This window comes from Corvus brachyrhynchos, unplaced genomic scaffold, assembly GCF_000691975.1.
Source record: "Corvus brachyrhynchos isolate BGI_N302 unplaced genomic scaffold, ASM69197v1 scaffold144, whole genome shotgun sequence".
Lineage (NCBI taxonomy): Eukaryota > Metazoa > Chordata > Aves > Passeriformes > Corvidae > Corvus > Corvus brachyrhynchos.
The window spans coordinates 41,478-56,118 of record NW_008237406.1 but is presented as its reverse complement, the minus strand read 5'-3'; the positions used below and the strand labels follow the sequence as shown (position 1 = coordinate 56,118).

At 46.1% G+C, this 14,641-nt stretch overlaps 1 protein-coding gene and 1 long non-coding RNA gene across 2 annotated transcripts in view; both read right to left on the bottom strand.

Moving 5' to 3' along the window:
- Positions 1–3,640, bottom strand: part of LOC108445862 — a 7,189-nt gene extending 3,549 nt beyond the window's left edge. The window contains exon 1 of the long non-coding RNA XR_001860893.1: positions 3,536–3,640. This is a non-coding gene — a long non-coding RNA (uncharacterized LOC108445862). The remainder of the gene's footprint in view (positions 1–3,535) is intronic.
- Positions 3,641–9,030: 5,390 nt separating this feature from the next.
- Positions 9,031–14,641, bottom strand: part of LOC103613261 (ras-specific guanine nucleotide-releasing factor 2) — a gene marked incomplete at its 5' end in the record, with an annotated part of 43,798 nt that continues 38,187 nt past the window's right edge. Inside the window, 2 exons of the mRNA XM_008631014.2 lie at positions 9,031–13,499; positions 14,169–14,237. Coding sequence (XP_008629236.2) covers positions 13,407–13,499; positions 14,169–14,237 — 162 coding nt within the window. The remainder of the gene's footprint in view (positions 13,500–14,168; positions 14,238–14,641) is intronic.

Here is a 14,641-nt window from a genome sequence, read left to right as displayed (position 1 = left end):
AGGGGGCTCTGAGCCCAGAGCAGAGCTCCTCTCCGCTGAGCGCCCAAGTGGCCGGAGACCAGAGCAGCCCTGGGGCCACAGCGTGGTCACTGCAGGCCAGTGCTGGCCCCGGGGAGCCACACAGCCCCTGAGACCAGGAGACTCCTCACTCAGCAGGGCAGTACTGCCAGCACAGACACAGAAACTCTTCTGAGCCAGGTTCTGTCATGGGGTTGTCTGCAACCCTATCAGTCCTGTCATTTTTTCTTACTATTACTTTCGTTTTCCCTTTACACTGGAATGCTTCCTCATAAGCAAAGGAGCTTTCTCCTCTGCTGGGCATTCTGAAGTCACTGGCAAAATATTCTTAAAGGGGTCTTGAGTCTGATATATCAATTTCTTCTTAAATGTTTATGTGTGGTAAGTGGTTCATTAATTGCACCAACCTTCCACAAGTTTCAAGTTCTTTCAGTCCACCACAAGCTACATGAGAATTCGGGCTTTATTTTAGACAGGATTAGATGCATCTAATCTTAAACTGATTTTTACTGTGTCATTTGTCCAAGAGAGGTCTGATTTCTACGTGATTAGACACGACACCTTTTTTGGGGTACAAACCTTAAAGATTTCATTTTTCAGATTTTTAACAAGACTCTTAGGATTCCTGGCACGAGTCCTCAAGCACGTGTCACTCAGACAATGCTCCGTAGCAACAAAACTCTTTTCCCCAGTGTAATGGGTACGCACACTAAGAGGCACCTTCCTCGTGAACAATGTAAGGATGCAGATATTTTGGCCCACTGTGTAAGAAACACTCAGAGATGTGCCCCAAACTGAGCTGTGGCAGTGGCAGGCAGGGCTGGGCTGCTCTGCTGTCACCCACAGCCTGTGTGTCCTCCTGCCCTGTGCGGGTGGCACAGCCCCAGCAGTGCCCACAGCTCTCTGCTGCGGGTGGAGGGTCTGGTTTCGTGTCCCAGCCCGTATTCAGCACCAGGTGTGTCTCCTACAGGGGATTCCACCTGTAGGCAAGGGATGGGTTTCTGTTTTCCTCTTATTAGTCAAGGTCACTGCAAGGCATTTTTGGGTATTTGAGCTTCACAAAACGCTTTCACGGCTTGCCTTGTACATTTTCCCGTTTTACCTCAGTCTGCTCGTGCTCGGAATAGCTGCCTCATAACACTGGTCAGGATGTCTTTGTACACCACCAGGATGGCAGGTGGCCCCAGGCCAGGGAGTGGAGCACAGCTCAGTGCCTTGGGACTGGCCTTTCTCACTGGCACCAGCTCCGGTCCGGTTTTACCCCCAAGGTCATCTGTGCTTGTGGCACCTCTCAGAAAGGGCACAAACGCTGCTGTACAGGGGGGGAACACACAGCAAGTGTCCCATAAACAACTGCCCTGCACCACGTTCGTCCCATAATGAGCAGCTTTGGTTAATTCCAGGGAATCCTCCTGTGGGGCCATGTCTGCAGGGGCCAGAGTACATCTGCAGCACTGACTCAGAGTAACAGACAGTACAGCAGGTGACCTCCAGTGTCTGCAAAACCAAGGGCTCCTCATTCCACACTCCTCATTTTCACCCCCTTGGCACCATAGGGGTGAGCCAGTGCAGGATCAAACCAGCCTTGCCTTTCCCAGTGCAGGATTCCCATATGCCATGGCCAGTGAATCAGCACAATGTGTCCACAAGGTCACAGCCTTAGAGGTCACAGCCCTTCTTGCTCTGCTCTGCCCCAGGACGTGCTCAGCTACCTGTAACCAGCCCTCAGGACACCCGTGTCCTGCCAGCAGCACATCTTGGGCTTTAAACTGCATTTTCTTATCTGTATCACCTGCCATGCACAAAAAATGGAGACAAAGGCCAGCACCAAGGTTTAAATGAAGTCACTACAGCAAATCTGGTGCTGGCTGAAGAACAGCCCAAAGGATTGTAGGTGTCACTGGTGGAGGGGCACTTTGTAACCACAGCTTGAACCCCAGGAATCTGACAACTTCAAAACTACTTCTAATATTAAGAAAAAAAATTTAAAAATTCTTGTCCTGTTAATTCTTCACTTTCTTGACTTCTTCTAAATAGGAAGTTTCCAGCTCCATCTTTCTCTGCGTGCATTCTAACACAGGTATTGGTTATCCAGTATTTCACACTTGCCCGGAGGGAAGGAAGGTGTAAGGGTTACAGTGACATTTCTAGAAATAGAAGTAGATTAGATATTTGAGCCATGTCATGGGTGGTATTAATTGCAGCCCCATGTGATCCTGAGTGACATTTTGGAGGAATGGCACAGTCACAGCTAAAGTTCACACGGGCTCAGCCCCACAGGGAATGTGTGCACACGTCTTACCCCACAAAGCTCTTTAGCCACAGGATCCCTGCACTGAGCTGGGCCCTCACGTGGTGCAGGGACACAGAGCCTGGCCTTTTATACTTGAGAGGTAATTCCTCTAAGCCATCCTTAGCTCGAGCTAAAGCCTACAGAGGGCAGTGGAAAGTTTTCCCCGCCTGTCCATGGAAGGTTCTGGAGCCTCAGAAACATCTGCAGCGACTGCCATGAGTCACTGCTTGCCTCAGAGGCCATTTTTAGACACACAGAAATCAGTTTACATCACTCTTGGTTTGCAGCATCACCCTACAGCTCAGAGAATAAGACACACGTTAAAACATCCAATCTCATAAAGCAATATAGGTGATTTTTTCCAGTTTCATTGCTCACCCTCAGCATCACTCAAACCCTTTTGACTCATCTGGGTTTTGAGATGCAGTCTCCAAAGCGCAGAAACAGCACCAAGTGCAGGCATCGTTCTGACAGTGGCTTAATCACAGCGTGGAACATCTCCACCAAAAACACCAACCACATTTCAGTTTCTTCCTGCTTGTAATTCCAGAGGAGAGTGAATGGTTATAAAAACTTACTAATTTGGAGAAAAAAAAAATAAAAAATCCAAACTATGAACCTGTGACCAGATTCGTATGAGTAGAGAAGACACGGTAACTCTTCACAGATCAGAGAACAACCCCTTGGTACCACCATGACTTTTGGTTTCTGTCAGCTGAAGGTCTTGCTGGTCAGACCCGACCAGGTGAGACCCAGACGCCCAAATTCTCCTGCAAAAGCCCAGTCAAGGTGCAGGCACTGCTCACCCTTCTGAGCCAATCTGGTGCTATTTTGCAGTATAAACCTCTCATCTTCGCAGTGCAGAGAGCTACAATCAAAATCACAAAAAACTCATGTAATTAGAGACATTTTCTCTGAACTTGTTACACATCTGCAAAGAGTCTATCTTCCTCTAACTAAAATTGTTACTTAAGGGTCAGCATTAAGGTCTGGGCTTTATGATCCTAGAGATCTTTTCCAGTATTAATAATCCTGTGATTCCATGATTTGAAGCAGCTGCACAGTGGGGGCTGGCACAAACTTTCCTACACCAAGTACTTACACGCGTCAAGAAATTTAACCAAATTAACACCACATCCTGTGGTGCTTTGAATTTGTTTTTAATAACCCTTGCATTTGAAATGCTATGGTTTGAGGCTAGAAAAGCAATGTATGTATAGTTACCTTGGAGCTGGAGGTAGGGATGTCCTGCTGCCTGCAGCGAGCCCAGAGTGTAAAGGGAGCAGGAGGCTGGGCACTGACAGGAGCCCAGGTAATTTGAGACGGGCAAAAGGAGGTGAGGGAAACGAAAATAATTGCTGCAGGGGCCAATCCTGCCCTGCTGGGTTACGTGAGTGGCATTTGCCTGCACAAGGGTGCCCTTGAGGGCATCAGCAGGATGTGGCAGCAGCATCATCTCTCACACACCTCTCGAGTGCAGAGCACTCACGTCAGCCTGGTCCTCACCCAAGGACTCATTTAGGAACAGCCAGAAGAGAAAGGTCAGCCCTGCCTGCCTGACCAGCTCCAGAGAGACACCAGCGTAGGGCAATGCCACAATTCCACCCGCACACATCCCAGGTGGAAACGGGTCAGGGCAGGGAATGGGACCAGGGTGAGCTGAGATCACAGAGGGGGATTTGGGCTTTTTTTCCTCCCCTTTACTCTTTAATTCACAAGATTAATTCTTGACTGTTTGTAAGGCAGAGGGGCACAGAAACATGAAATGTAAAAGGAGGCATCTGAAGCCTCTCATCTAGAATTACTATTATTATATTACTATATTGCACTTAGAAGTGATGTATCTCTATAGCTACATAGCAGAAAATTACAGTAAGAAATAACACTTGATGGTTTGGGAAGCATGAAAGAATAATCAATTTCATTCACCTGGCTCTGCTCCCACCAGAGCTGAACATGTGTCAAGGCTGGCAGAGGAGCACAGAGGCCAGCACTGTGCAGATTTTAACTATCTAACACTTACAATGTCCTTCTCCCTTTGTACATTCCATATTCTTTTACTTTTACAAAGCAATTTCCTGAACCCACATTTCAGATTTTTGAAACTTTACAAAACATAGACATCTCTCCCCCAAACTGTCGTGGCTTGTTTGGGCTAATAGGAGCCATGCACACCCACCATAATTAAAACCAAACCAGCCATTCCACATCAATGCATCTGGAAACAGCCCCTGAACCACACCAGTTTTTTATCAACCCAACACTGTGCTCCTGGTGTTGATAGAGAAAAAAACCAAACAACTGTGGATCTCTTGAGGTAACATGAGCAAGGAAATATGGGCACAGCAAATCCATGGCTCGTGATGGAGGCACACGTCTAATTTTACATTTTTTACCCTTTTGTCATAAAGGCCTTGGACAGACCAGGACTTCACCTGGAAGCAGGTGATACCATGAAGTGCCTGGCTGGGTTATGCAGAGGTTCAAGTATTTGCCAGCTGAGAGCCTGGGAGAACAGAAGATGCAAACAAACCCCAGACTGTGAATTTACAGCACAAACACCTGGAAAACACTGTTAGCAACTTCCCTAATGACTTCTAAAGAATATATCATTAATACTTAAAAAATGGTTCAGCTTTACTACTGTTCTGTGGTCTATTTTGTGAGAAACTCAGGTGCTGAAACAGTTGGCATGCCAAGGATCATCCGTAAATAATGCCCCATTTTCATCTCTAACATAATTGTCTAACAACTGAAATGCTGTGGTGGTTTCAGTGCTCGTGCTGGGGAGGCAGCAGTAGCTGAGTGTTAATTCAGTTGCAGTTCCTATTAATGCCATCTGCCCATGCACAGAGTCCAGCAGCTGGAGTTTGTCCTGGGAGCTGCTGGACAGGGGAGTTACCTGTAACGGCCAGACAAAGGTTACTGTGTTTTATGGGAGAGCCTTTTCTATTGAAAAGAAAATTTATTTGAAGTTCAGTTTCTGTGTGTGGGACACAATTTATTAGCAATCAAAGCAGTCAGGACAGAAGTGATGAGCTGAGCTGTTCGTCCAAACTCTGTGTGTGGAGTCAGGAGTTGGAGGGTGCTGTGTTTGTCCTGAGGAGCTGCGCAAGGACACAGATCAGTGTCTCTCCTGCTGCTGAAGTCAGCTCTGCTAAATAAGACCAGCAAAGAGCCACTGGACACAACGTCCTTATAAACCATAAGCTGGACTGTCCCCTGGTGCAATGGCAGTTCCCGGTTTTCCAGTTCCATGGCTCTGTAATTCCTGGGATTCAGAATAAGGCAGTGAGGCACAGCACCCCATGAGCAAACACACCTGATACCAAGGGGTTACCCTGTCCTTGTGCTGAGGATTCCTCGTGACTGCGAATGCTCAATATCCACTTACACAGCGCAGCCACCGAGGTCTCAGATGGGGAAAAATCCCTTTTTGAGGGGCATCCAACCCCTGCACCCCACAGGGGCTGTGGAGGCAAATCAAGCTCTTGGTGTCAGTCATGGGCACACACTGGCCATGGCCAAGGGGACAAGCAGGCATAGAGCAGCCAACCTACACCTGCAATTCCTCCAGAGAAAGGCTTCTCAAGGTGCTACTCCAAGTCCACTAAATACAGAGCTCAACAAGGCCCAACCAAGGTTTTAAAAATAACCCAGCTATTTTAAGTAATTGAAGTTGCTCTTCACAGGGCATCCACTACAGAGTAGAGGAAAGGCTGTCTATAATTAGCAATGTGTTTTCTGGCTGAAGGGAGGAGAAAAGGTTTTCCTAAAGATGGAACTGGCCCTTTGGAGAAGCAGGAATCTCCAAAATTCAAAAAGTGGTCCTTTTTTTTTTTTTTTTTTCCCCTCATATTTTGCCAGCTGCATTGCAGACACAAATAAATCAATTCTGCGATGGTGATAGTCAGGGAGCTCAAACCAGTAGTGACCAGAGAACCACAGCTCACAAACATTCAGGTATCTTGACCTCTGGACACCTTCTCTCTTTCCACCATGGTGACCCAGCATTTCCTTGTCACGGAAACACTGGGAGGAATGGTTAGAGAAGGAAAAAGGTGCTCTTGTTGCAGATGGTTTTTCCATTGGATATGAAATTTTCACAACCAACAAAATGGAAGAAACAAATATTACTATTTCAAATGGAATATGAAGCATCGGTATGACTTTGTGTCTTCTCTGTCTGGAAAAGTTGCTGGGTTTGGTCTACATGAAACATATCAAGGATCTAGATGTGATTTGCATATATTGTCCCCAATCCTACAAACACAGACCTTACAGGCAGGGTAGAGTGAGACAAGAGAAGCTTTTAGCAACAATTCTGTCAGTATTTCTGGCGCATCCACCTGACCCAAAGAGTGTCACACAGGGGAGGTGCCACCTCTGAGAAAGCAAACTTGAGGTGATTTCTGCTGCCACCAACCCCCATGTACGGAGTCATATCCAGGAGCAAGGAACTAGAACCAATACCAGTCATTGTTGCAGTCCTCTTTTAAACTGGATATTTAAAGCCAAAATCTGGTCTTCTCAAATTTTACTTCTTTTAAGGTTATACAGAAATAGAGGCAGAACACTGGAATGTAACTTTCAAGGCGTAATCCAGTCTTCACAATTCTTATTCATTATGTTTGCATTATCAGTCAGGACCAATTTCTTCACAGAAATGAGGATTTTGAACAGCCTGTAACCACGAGCTTCCTCTGCTTCCTTCATGGTCAACATTAAAGAGGGTTGGGTGCTCTCAGATTTATTTGGAGATTCCAGCATGGCTTCCCAGTGCCAGAGAGCAGGGCTGGATGGGAGATTGGGAAGGAATTGTTCCCTGGCAGGGTGGGCAGGCCCTGGCACAGGGTGCCCAGAGCAGCTGGGGCTGCCCCTGGATCCCTGGCAGTGCCCAAGGCCAGGCTGGACATTGGGGCTGGGAGCAGCCTGGGACAGTGGGAGGTGTTCCTGCTCATGGCATAGCTGGCCCTGGATGGGGCATAATTGTCCCTTCCATCCCAAACCATTCTGTCATTCTCTCGTCCTACAATGATGGCCTTAGAATAAAGACGTAAATCAGCTAACTGTTTGGCATAAGGAAAATGAATGGCTTAAAGTGTTGGGAAAACAACTTTAAATTATCCTGCAGCACTTTTAAACAGAGCTGCTTAGGAAGTATTATAATTTTTCTTCTTCTATTGACTGTATCTGACAACTTCAAGGGTAAGTTGCTCTCCCAGTTAATTTCAGTTTTTATGTGAAATGTAATTTACCAGAAATGTAAACGGAATGGAGAAGATGTGACCACAAGGTCACAAAATACTGAAAAGAAGCTGATTTTATTCTGTCACTTGCTGTATCTCCTCCTTACACAGACCTGCTGTGCCATTGCTGTTTACTTGTTTAAAATGCTAATTCTTGAAACAAATTTAAGAGGAATCTTTCAGTTTTCATGAAATCACTGAGTTCAACACAGAAAAGCTGTAAGCAGTGATTAAAGCGTGTAACACAAGCTGGAGACCTGGTTTTGTAGTCCCAACCTCTGTTAACTGTTTCTCTTCATTTTGCAAGTCACTTTACCTCCACGTGAGTTGTTATCCTATAACAAGGGGAGGGACACAACCTACTTACAAACCACTGTGGTTTCTGTGAGAAAAGAGACAACTCTTAAAAAGATTAATTTATTGAAAACAGAAAAATTGAAAAATTACAGAAATTAGAAAAATATAAAAATTTGGGATCCTATGGCTCGATAGATGGTATGCCCCAGGAGCGCAGGGATCTGAGATCTTCTGGCTGACACAGCACTGGACCTCAGGCAGAGAAAAGGACTTGCTGGTCCAAAAGTCAGGAAAAAAATTATTAAAGGCTCCTTAATAGCAGCAAGGCTTTTAATGCCCAGCAGCGACATCCACCACAGCTAGCCTGCAAAGAGCTTCTCTTTCACTGTCTTGTTGTTTTATAGTGCCTTTGCTCCGCCCCAGTCTGCCCACAGCCCGCCCCTTTGGTTTTTGGAGTGAGCCTTGGAACCAAAGTGCAAGTAAAAACACCTAAAAAAAGTATTAAAATACATCCAACACATCTCAAAACACTTGCAAAAGTATACAGTAAACACAGGAAAGATAACTCTTATGGTGTACAGGTGGTTTGAAGTTTGAAAAGGGAGCATAAGTTGGGGATTTTTAACTGGGGAATTTTTAACTGGGAAGGGTGCAACTCTCTTAATAAACTACTTTGAACAATGGAAAACACTGATAATGGAACTTGATTTTTGTACCTGGGCTGATGGGTTAATTTTAGGATTCTATTTAAAAATATTTAACTCAAAATTAATTAATTAAAGCACTTAATATGCAACGACCAAGCACAATTAGGGATTTCATGTATGACAGTTTCTGTCTTTTCCTGTGTTTAACATGTGCTTTTATTGGTTTTTTAAACCCAGGGCAGGACACCAGCCCAGAGAAAGCAAGGGACGTGTAGACAGAAGTCCAAACCCAATGTCAGTTATGACCAGTGATGCCCATGGCAGCTGCAATGCATCATGAGTGGAAAAGAAGAGTAAAACACAGTAATTTAAACCATTCTTTCCAACTACGGACCCAAAATTTTCCCCGATTTTTTTCCTCTTTCATGACTTGCTTTTCTAAGAGACTCGGTAATTCAGGGGGAGTAGATTTAATTCTTCATGACGGGGTAAAAGAATAAACAAACTCCAGTGAGGACTCTTGAAACTCGGGAAAGAAAAGAATGTTTATTAGCACACAGGCACAACACCTTGCCTGGTATGCCTTACTAACAATACAAAGCAATAACCTCAGGTCAAAAGAGAAGTTGCAATACATGCAAAAACAACTGGATTGTGCACTAAGTAACACGTTTGATATAGGTACATCTGTCAAATAAACACACATCTACTGCCCTAGGTAACAGAACTTCAGACACTACCTCAGGAGTAAAGGTACAACAGAACAACCATCACTGAGCAGCATTTTGGACATAAAGCATCCTAGACAGAGACATTTGACCTTTGGAGGCAAAAACTGTAACAGGCAAATAGCTGAGAGCCAGATCCCCAAAGACTTATGAAAAGCTCTCGGTGAAGCCTAAGGTACTGTCAAGAATGAGGTCTGAAGGGTTTTGCCCTTGGTGAGTAAAATTATGAGTGGGTAAAAATGTCTCTATGGGTGAGAGTTTTAAATCATCAAGGTTTAATATTGTTGCTAAGAGTGAAAGGAGGAAAGACTGAATGTTGATACAAATAAAACAGTGTTTTTGAAAACCCTTAAAATAAATTATAAACATGAAGGAAAATTTGGGATAATTAACATGTCCTGAAATAAAAATCAACATGGTTTAAGTTAATAAATAATTAAAATAATTAAGTTCCTTTTTATCCTACAGAACAATAATCAGTATTAAAAGCTAGGAAAGCAGAAAGAGGACGGGGACCTCCTCCTTACTCCAAAATCAGGGTGATCAGCGCCAGGTATCACCTCTCACCATGAAGCTACGTGTCTGTGTGTCACAGGACTAGCCAGAGGAAAGGGACAGAACGAACACACTCTGCCACTGTGAATTCTACAGGTCAAGGTTTTCATCTAGAGGATGAGTAGTCAGGGCTCGGTCACTAACAACAACTGCTGGGTTCAGGGGGAGGGCTGGGGGTGAAGGCTGGGGTGAAGGCAACTCTAACCCTGTGTCAGCGTGTGACGAGCGCTCTCGGTCGCTGAAGGGGCCGTGTCTGTGCTGCTGCCCAGGGTCCCGGGTCACCACGGTCACAGCTGGGCTGCTACTTTTGCAGTACAAGGTCCTGCGGAGCCCGCGGGCGTGGCTGGCAGCGCGCCCGCCGCAGAGCAGCGGGTGAAACGCGTTATCCCCATCGCCGCCAGCGGCCCGGCCGCCCGCGCACGGAGCAGCCCTCGCTGCAGGCAGCCTGGGGGCTCAGAAGGCAAGTGGACAGGCGCTTCGGCCCTTCTCTGTCCAGGGAATCCTCACTCGCGGGGCTCCTCCGGCTCCCTTTGCAGGAAAGTGAGTCTGTGATGCTCCCGCGGCGTGAAAGCAGCGAGAGACAAGATCCTAAAAGACAGCAAGACCCCAGTGACAGAGTCCTCACTGGGAGCCGTGCTCCCTGAAACACCAGAGGCCAAGAGTGGGTGTGTGATGATGATATCTCTATCATCTCTACGTGATGCGGCTGTGGTGGGGTGGCACAGGGAGCGAGGAGCTCCAGACCCCTGTGGCCACACAGGGACACCACTGGGCTAAGCTGGTCATACTGGAACTAGGCAAAGCCTCACACAAAGCAGGTTGCTGCTGCCTACTGACTATTGCCACAGCCCAAACATGCAGCAGGGCTGTAGCAGAGGCACTCAGAAGCACTCAGCCCACAGCCCAGCACTGGCTGTGTGTGCTGCACAACAGCTGCTGCCAGCTGCCGTCACAGGGCTGCAGCCCTGGCGAGGGTTGTGGGCGACAAGGTGCATCCTCACTTCTTCCTGTGCTTTAACAAAAGCATTGTATCCCCAAGCAAAAACATCAACGTTAGCCATCAGCAAGTCAAACATCACTGTGACCATAGTAATTTTTAACAAATTTTGTTGCTGCTGCTGCTGTTGCTACAAACACAGATCAAGCATGCAACTCTCCTGATTCTGACCTAAACTGGCCACTGGGACAAGAGGCAACCTTTGGCATATGAGCAGGATGTGCTTCCCCAAAGGGGCTGAACTACCACATTCCCAGATTTCAAGCTCTGGGTGCTCAGCCCCTTTGGAAAGGCCCATCTGCCCCCCTCCTCTCGTCACATGAGCACAGCACAGCCCTGTGAGCCAGCGCTGAAATGCATCGAGTGCTCTGACCAACACACACGTGTGGAGCACAGAACAATGAACTGTGACAGGAGCACGATGAGGATTTGTACCCTGTAACCCTAAGAACATGAAGGAGATTTGGTTAAATGGGTACAGGCAGATAAAGCAGCACTTTATAGCGTATAACACAGATGCCCATTGACACTGACAGCTGTTAGACATTTTCTTTGTTAACAAAGAAACAATAAAACCAACTTAAGAAATCACTTTTTGGACCACATTTTCCCTGTTGCTCCATGACTTCGAAGTGTTTTATGAAACTACTGCCTGGTAACTGCTTTACAGTAAACACACAGTTGGTTTTGTGGTCCAAATAAACCATGCTCTTTTTTTTTCTCCTCATATCATGCACTGGGATGCAATCAGCTTCTTGTCAATCATTAGTCAAAAGAAATAAACACATTTTTTACAATAAAAAGCTTCTATAAGTAACATTTCTACAGCAATCATTAGCCAGAACTATTTAAAGTGTTCCTAGCATTTCCATCTCCCTTGCTGTCTGCTTTTCTAATGGAGGAATTTTCCAGTATCGGGGACACTTCCCCATGCAGTTATTTACAAGGAGATGGTCCTTGTGGAGAAGGACCTTAATGAAACTTACAGCTGCTAAGGTACATTTGTAAGTGCTGGCAGTCACACTCAGACAGAACGAATGGAACTCATTGTGCAGCTCTGGGCTGGGCCAGCAGTGTAATTAAAGTGCAAATAAAGACAAAAACCACAAGCCGGGCAGGTCCATTTTTCATCGCCAGCGTTAAGAAGCATCATGACTGTGTAAGATATGTCAGATCAAATAGGCCTCAGTCACAATCTGTTTTAAACACCTTTCTCCCTGAGAGGATTTAAGGGAGGTATACGGTGATATAGCCCTATTTCTTCAACTGGCTGAATATCATTGGAAAAGTAAGGACACTTTTCCAGCCAATTTTTGTTTTCAACAGTGATAACACCTGTGTTTTATGCTATGATGTCCTTTATAGCATTTGAGCTAACTTCCCATGCAGCTACAACAGGCCACTCTTGATGAGGAAAATACAAGAAGTACCAACTACTGTAGAAATGACATCTATCTACCTGGTACATCACAAAAGCAGAGGCTCTGAAAACATTTACAAATAGCACGTTTTCTCAAACATATGCACGTGATAATTACTAGCTCAGATAAAAATATATAGTTTGTGTTTGCTGGCATTCAATGTTTGCCACTGACAGGTTCAATTTTAGAGCTAAGTCAGTGCCAAATGGCTGAACAACAACAAAAAGATACACATTTTTCAAACCACCGATTCCACGCAGAACGAAACTGTCACTCCAGCTCCAAGTGTTCACTGCTGATCACCGCCTGCTGCCAGGCAGACATGTATTTCTCTCCACAGTGTGTCCAGAAAGTGCTCTGTAGCCTGACTTGTCAGAGAAGCTGCAGGAGGCGCAGGAAAATAAAGTGCCTCTTCCAGGGCTGTGTGCAACGTCACTCACCCTCCTCTGCACCACCCCTCCTGATCCCTCACCTTCCCAGCTGGCAACTATTTACAACTATTCCACCAGTCCATTTGCTCTCCATGCTGTAAATACTCTCACTGATGAAAAATATATTTACAAATCATTTTTACAGATACAATCAGTCACCTTAGAAAAGGCTGGCGAGACACTGAAAGAAGAGAATGTTTTATAAAGAGTAGCATTAAATGTACAGCGGGTGTTTCAAACAACTGCAGATCTGAAGTTACTAGATGCTGTCAGTATCACTCCAAAGTAGTAGATGACTGCTAAAATCCTGATTTTTGAATGAAATTACCACAATATGAGAACACCACAGCCATTACTGCCTCAGTGAACACATAGTTAGCCATCAACCCAGCCACCTCACTTTGCTTATTTATCCTAATACACCTGAATATATTACCACCATTTAAATCTGTACCCTTAATTTCTCATGTGAGATGGCTGCAATGAGTGCCTGTTCACAGGAAAGTCTCCTGTTTCCCATTAAATCATGATCCCTAATGCCAAACATGATCTTTGCAAAGCAGAAATTGCTTAAGCTGGGTAGGAAGAGTCTTTGTCTTTCACCTCCAACACTCATTTGTGTTTCCTGAGAGGGAAAGGCTGTGAGACTCTGTATCTCTTGCTGGACAAGAGAGCTGGCATTCTTCTCAGAATTCATCTTGCTGTCTATAGGAGGTGGCATGCATGGTTCTGTTCACTGTCCCAGAGCTGTCTGCAGCGGGGCGGGCACGTCAGGCGGGGAGCCGGGGCTCGATCTTCAGGGACAGCTCGTACAAGGTGTCCTCGTCGATGATCAGGGTCTTGTCCAGCAGGTAGTGAGTGACCTGGACGGGGAAACACGGATGGACAGACTGCATGGAACTGCCATAGGAACCTCCCAGCCTTCCTTTCCCTTTCAGCACATTTTGGATCTTGAGATCCCCTCGTGTTGTTTTCTTGAGAAACCACACAGCTCCTTGGAATGCTGCTGGCATAAAGATGGAGCTGCAGCACTCTGGGAATTCATTAGGATTAACTCCTCTTAGGAAAGGGCAAATCCTTTGCCAGGTTACCTCAACCCAAGCTGCTCGTCTGGAGTCTGAGATGAACCTTCTCTGAAGGCACAGACCGGCTTTGGTCACAGTTGCATCACTCCCAAGGACAAAGGGGAAAGGAATTGCAGGATGCCTCAGCAGGTGCTCGGGGCATCTCCTGACCCTCAGTGCATGGTCTCAGGGCAGGGAGAACATACCTCCCTCTGAACCCCTCACACTCTCGTGGGCTGCAAATCCCCAGGGACCTTCCAAAGGAGCAAAAAGCTTCTTTAGAAGGCATCAAACAAAGAGCCCCTGCAGGGTGAGGGTCTCACCGCCCCAAAGACCCGTCTGTGTGTCCGTCTGTCCTCTCCTCCATGCGTGGGAGCAGAAAACACCAATTTTAGCTTTCAATGACAGCTGTACCTCACAGGTAATTGCTGCCACAGCGCTGATTTCAGTAGCAGGCAGGAGCCTTACCTTCTGCTGGTGCTCGATGCGGTAGGAGGGCTGCTGGAACTGCCGTATTTCCCTGATAATATGTGAGATCTTTCAAAAGAACACGGGTATGTAAGTGCAACCAGTTTGACTCCAGCTAAGCCACACAAAGCCATAATTTTGCACCAAATTATTCCATTTAGCTTGGGAGGATGGAAGGGGAGGGTAGAGGTCATCTTCCAACAGCTCCCAAGGACTTCACTTTCCCAAGTCAAACATTTATTCCTCAGTCAGCCCCAAGTGAACCACCCTGGCTCTCCCCTTCCCATAATGAAACCTCCCTGCTTTTAAGATGGGCATTAAGCTGAAATGAGAGGAGAAATTTCCATGCCTCCCTCTGAGGAGCTGTTACAAAACAGCATTACATGGCAGTGAGAGAAGCATCAACTTAAAAGTGCTCTTCAGATAGACCAGGGCACACTTTGAAAAGAACATTGTGATTACTGCTTCCTGCT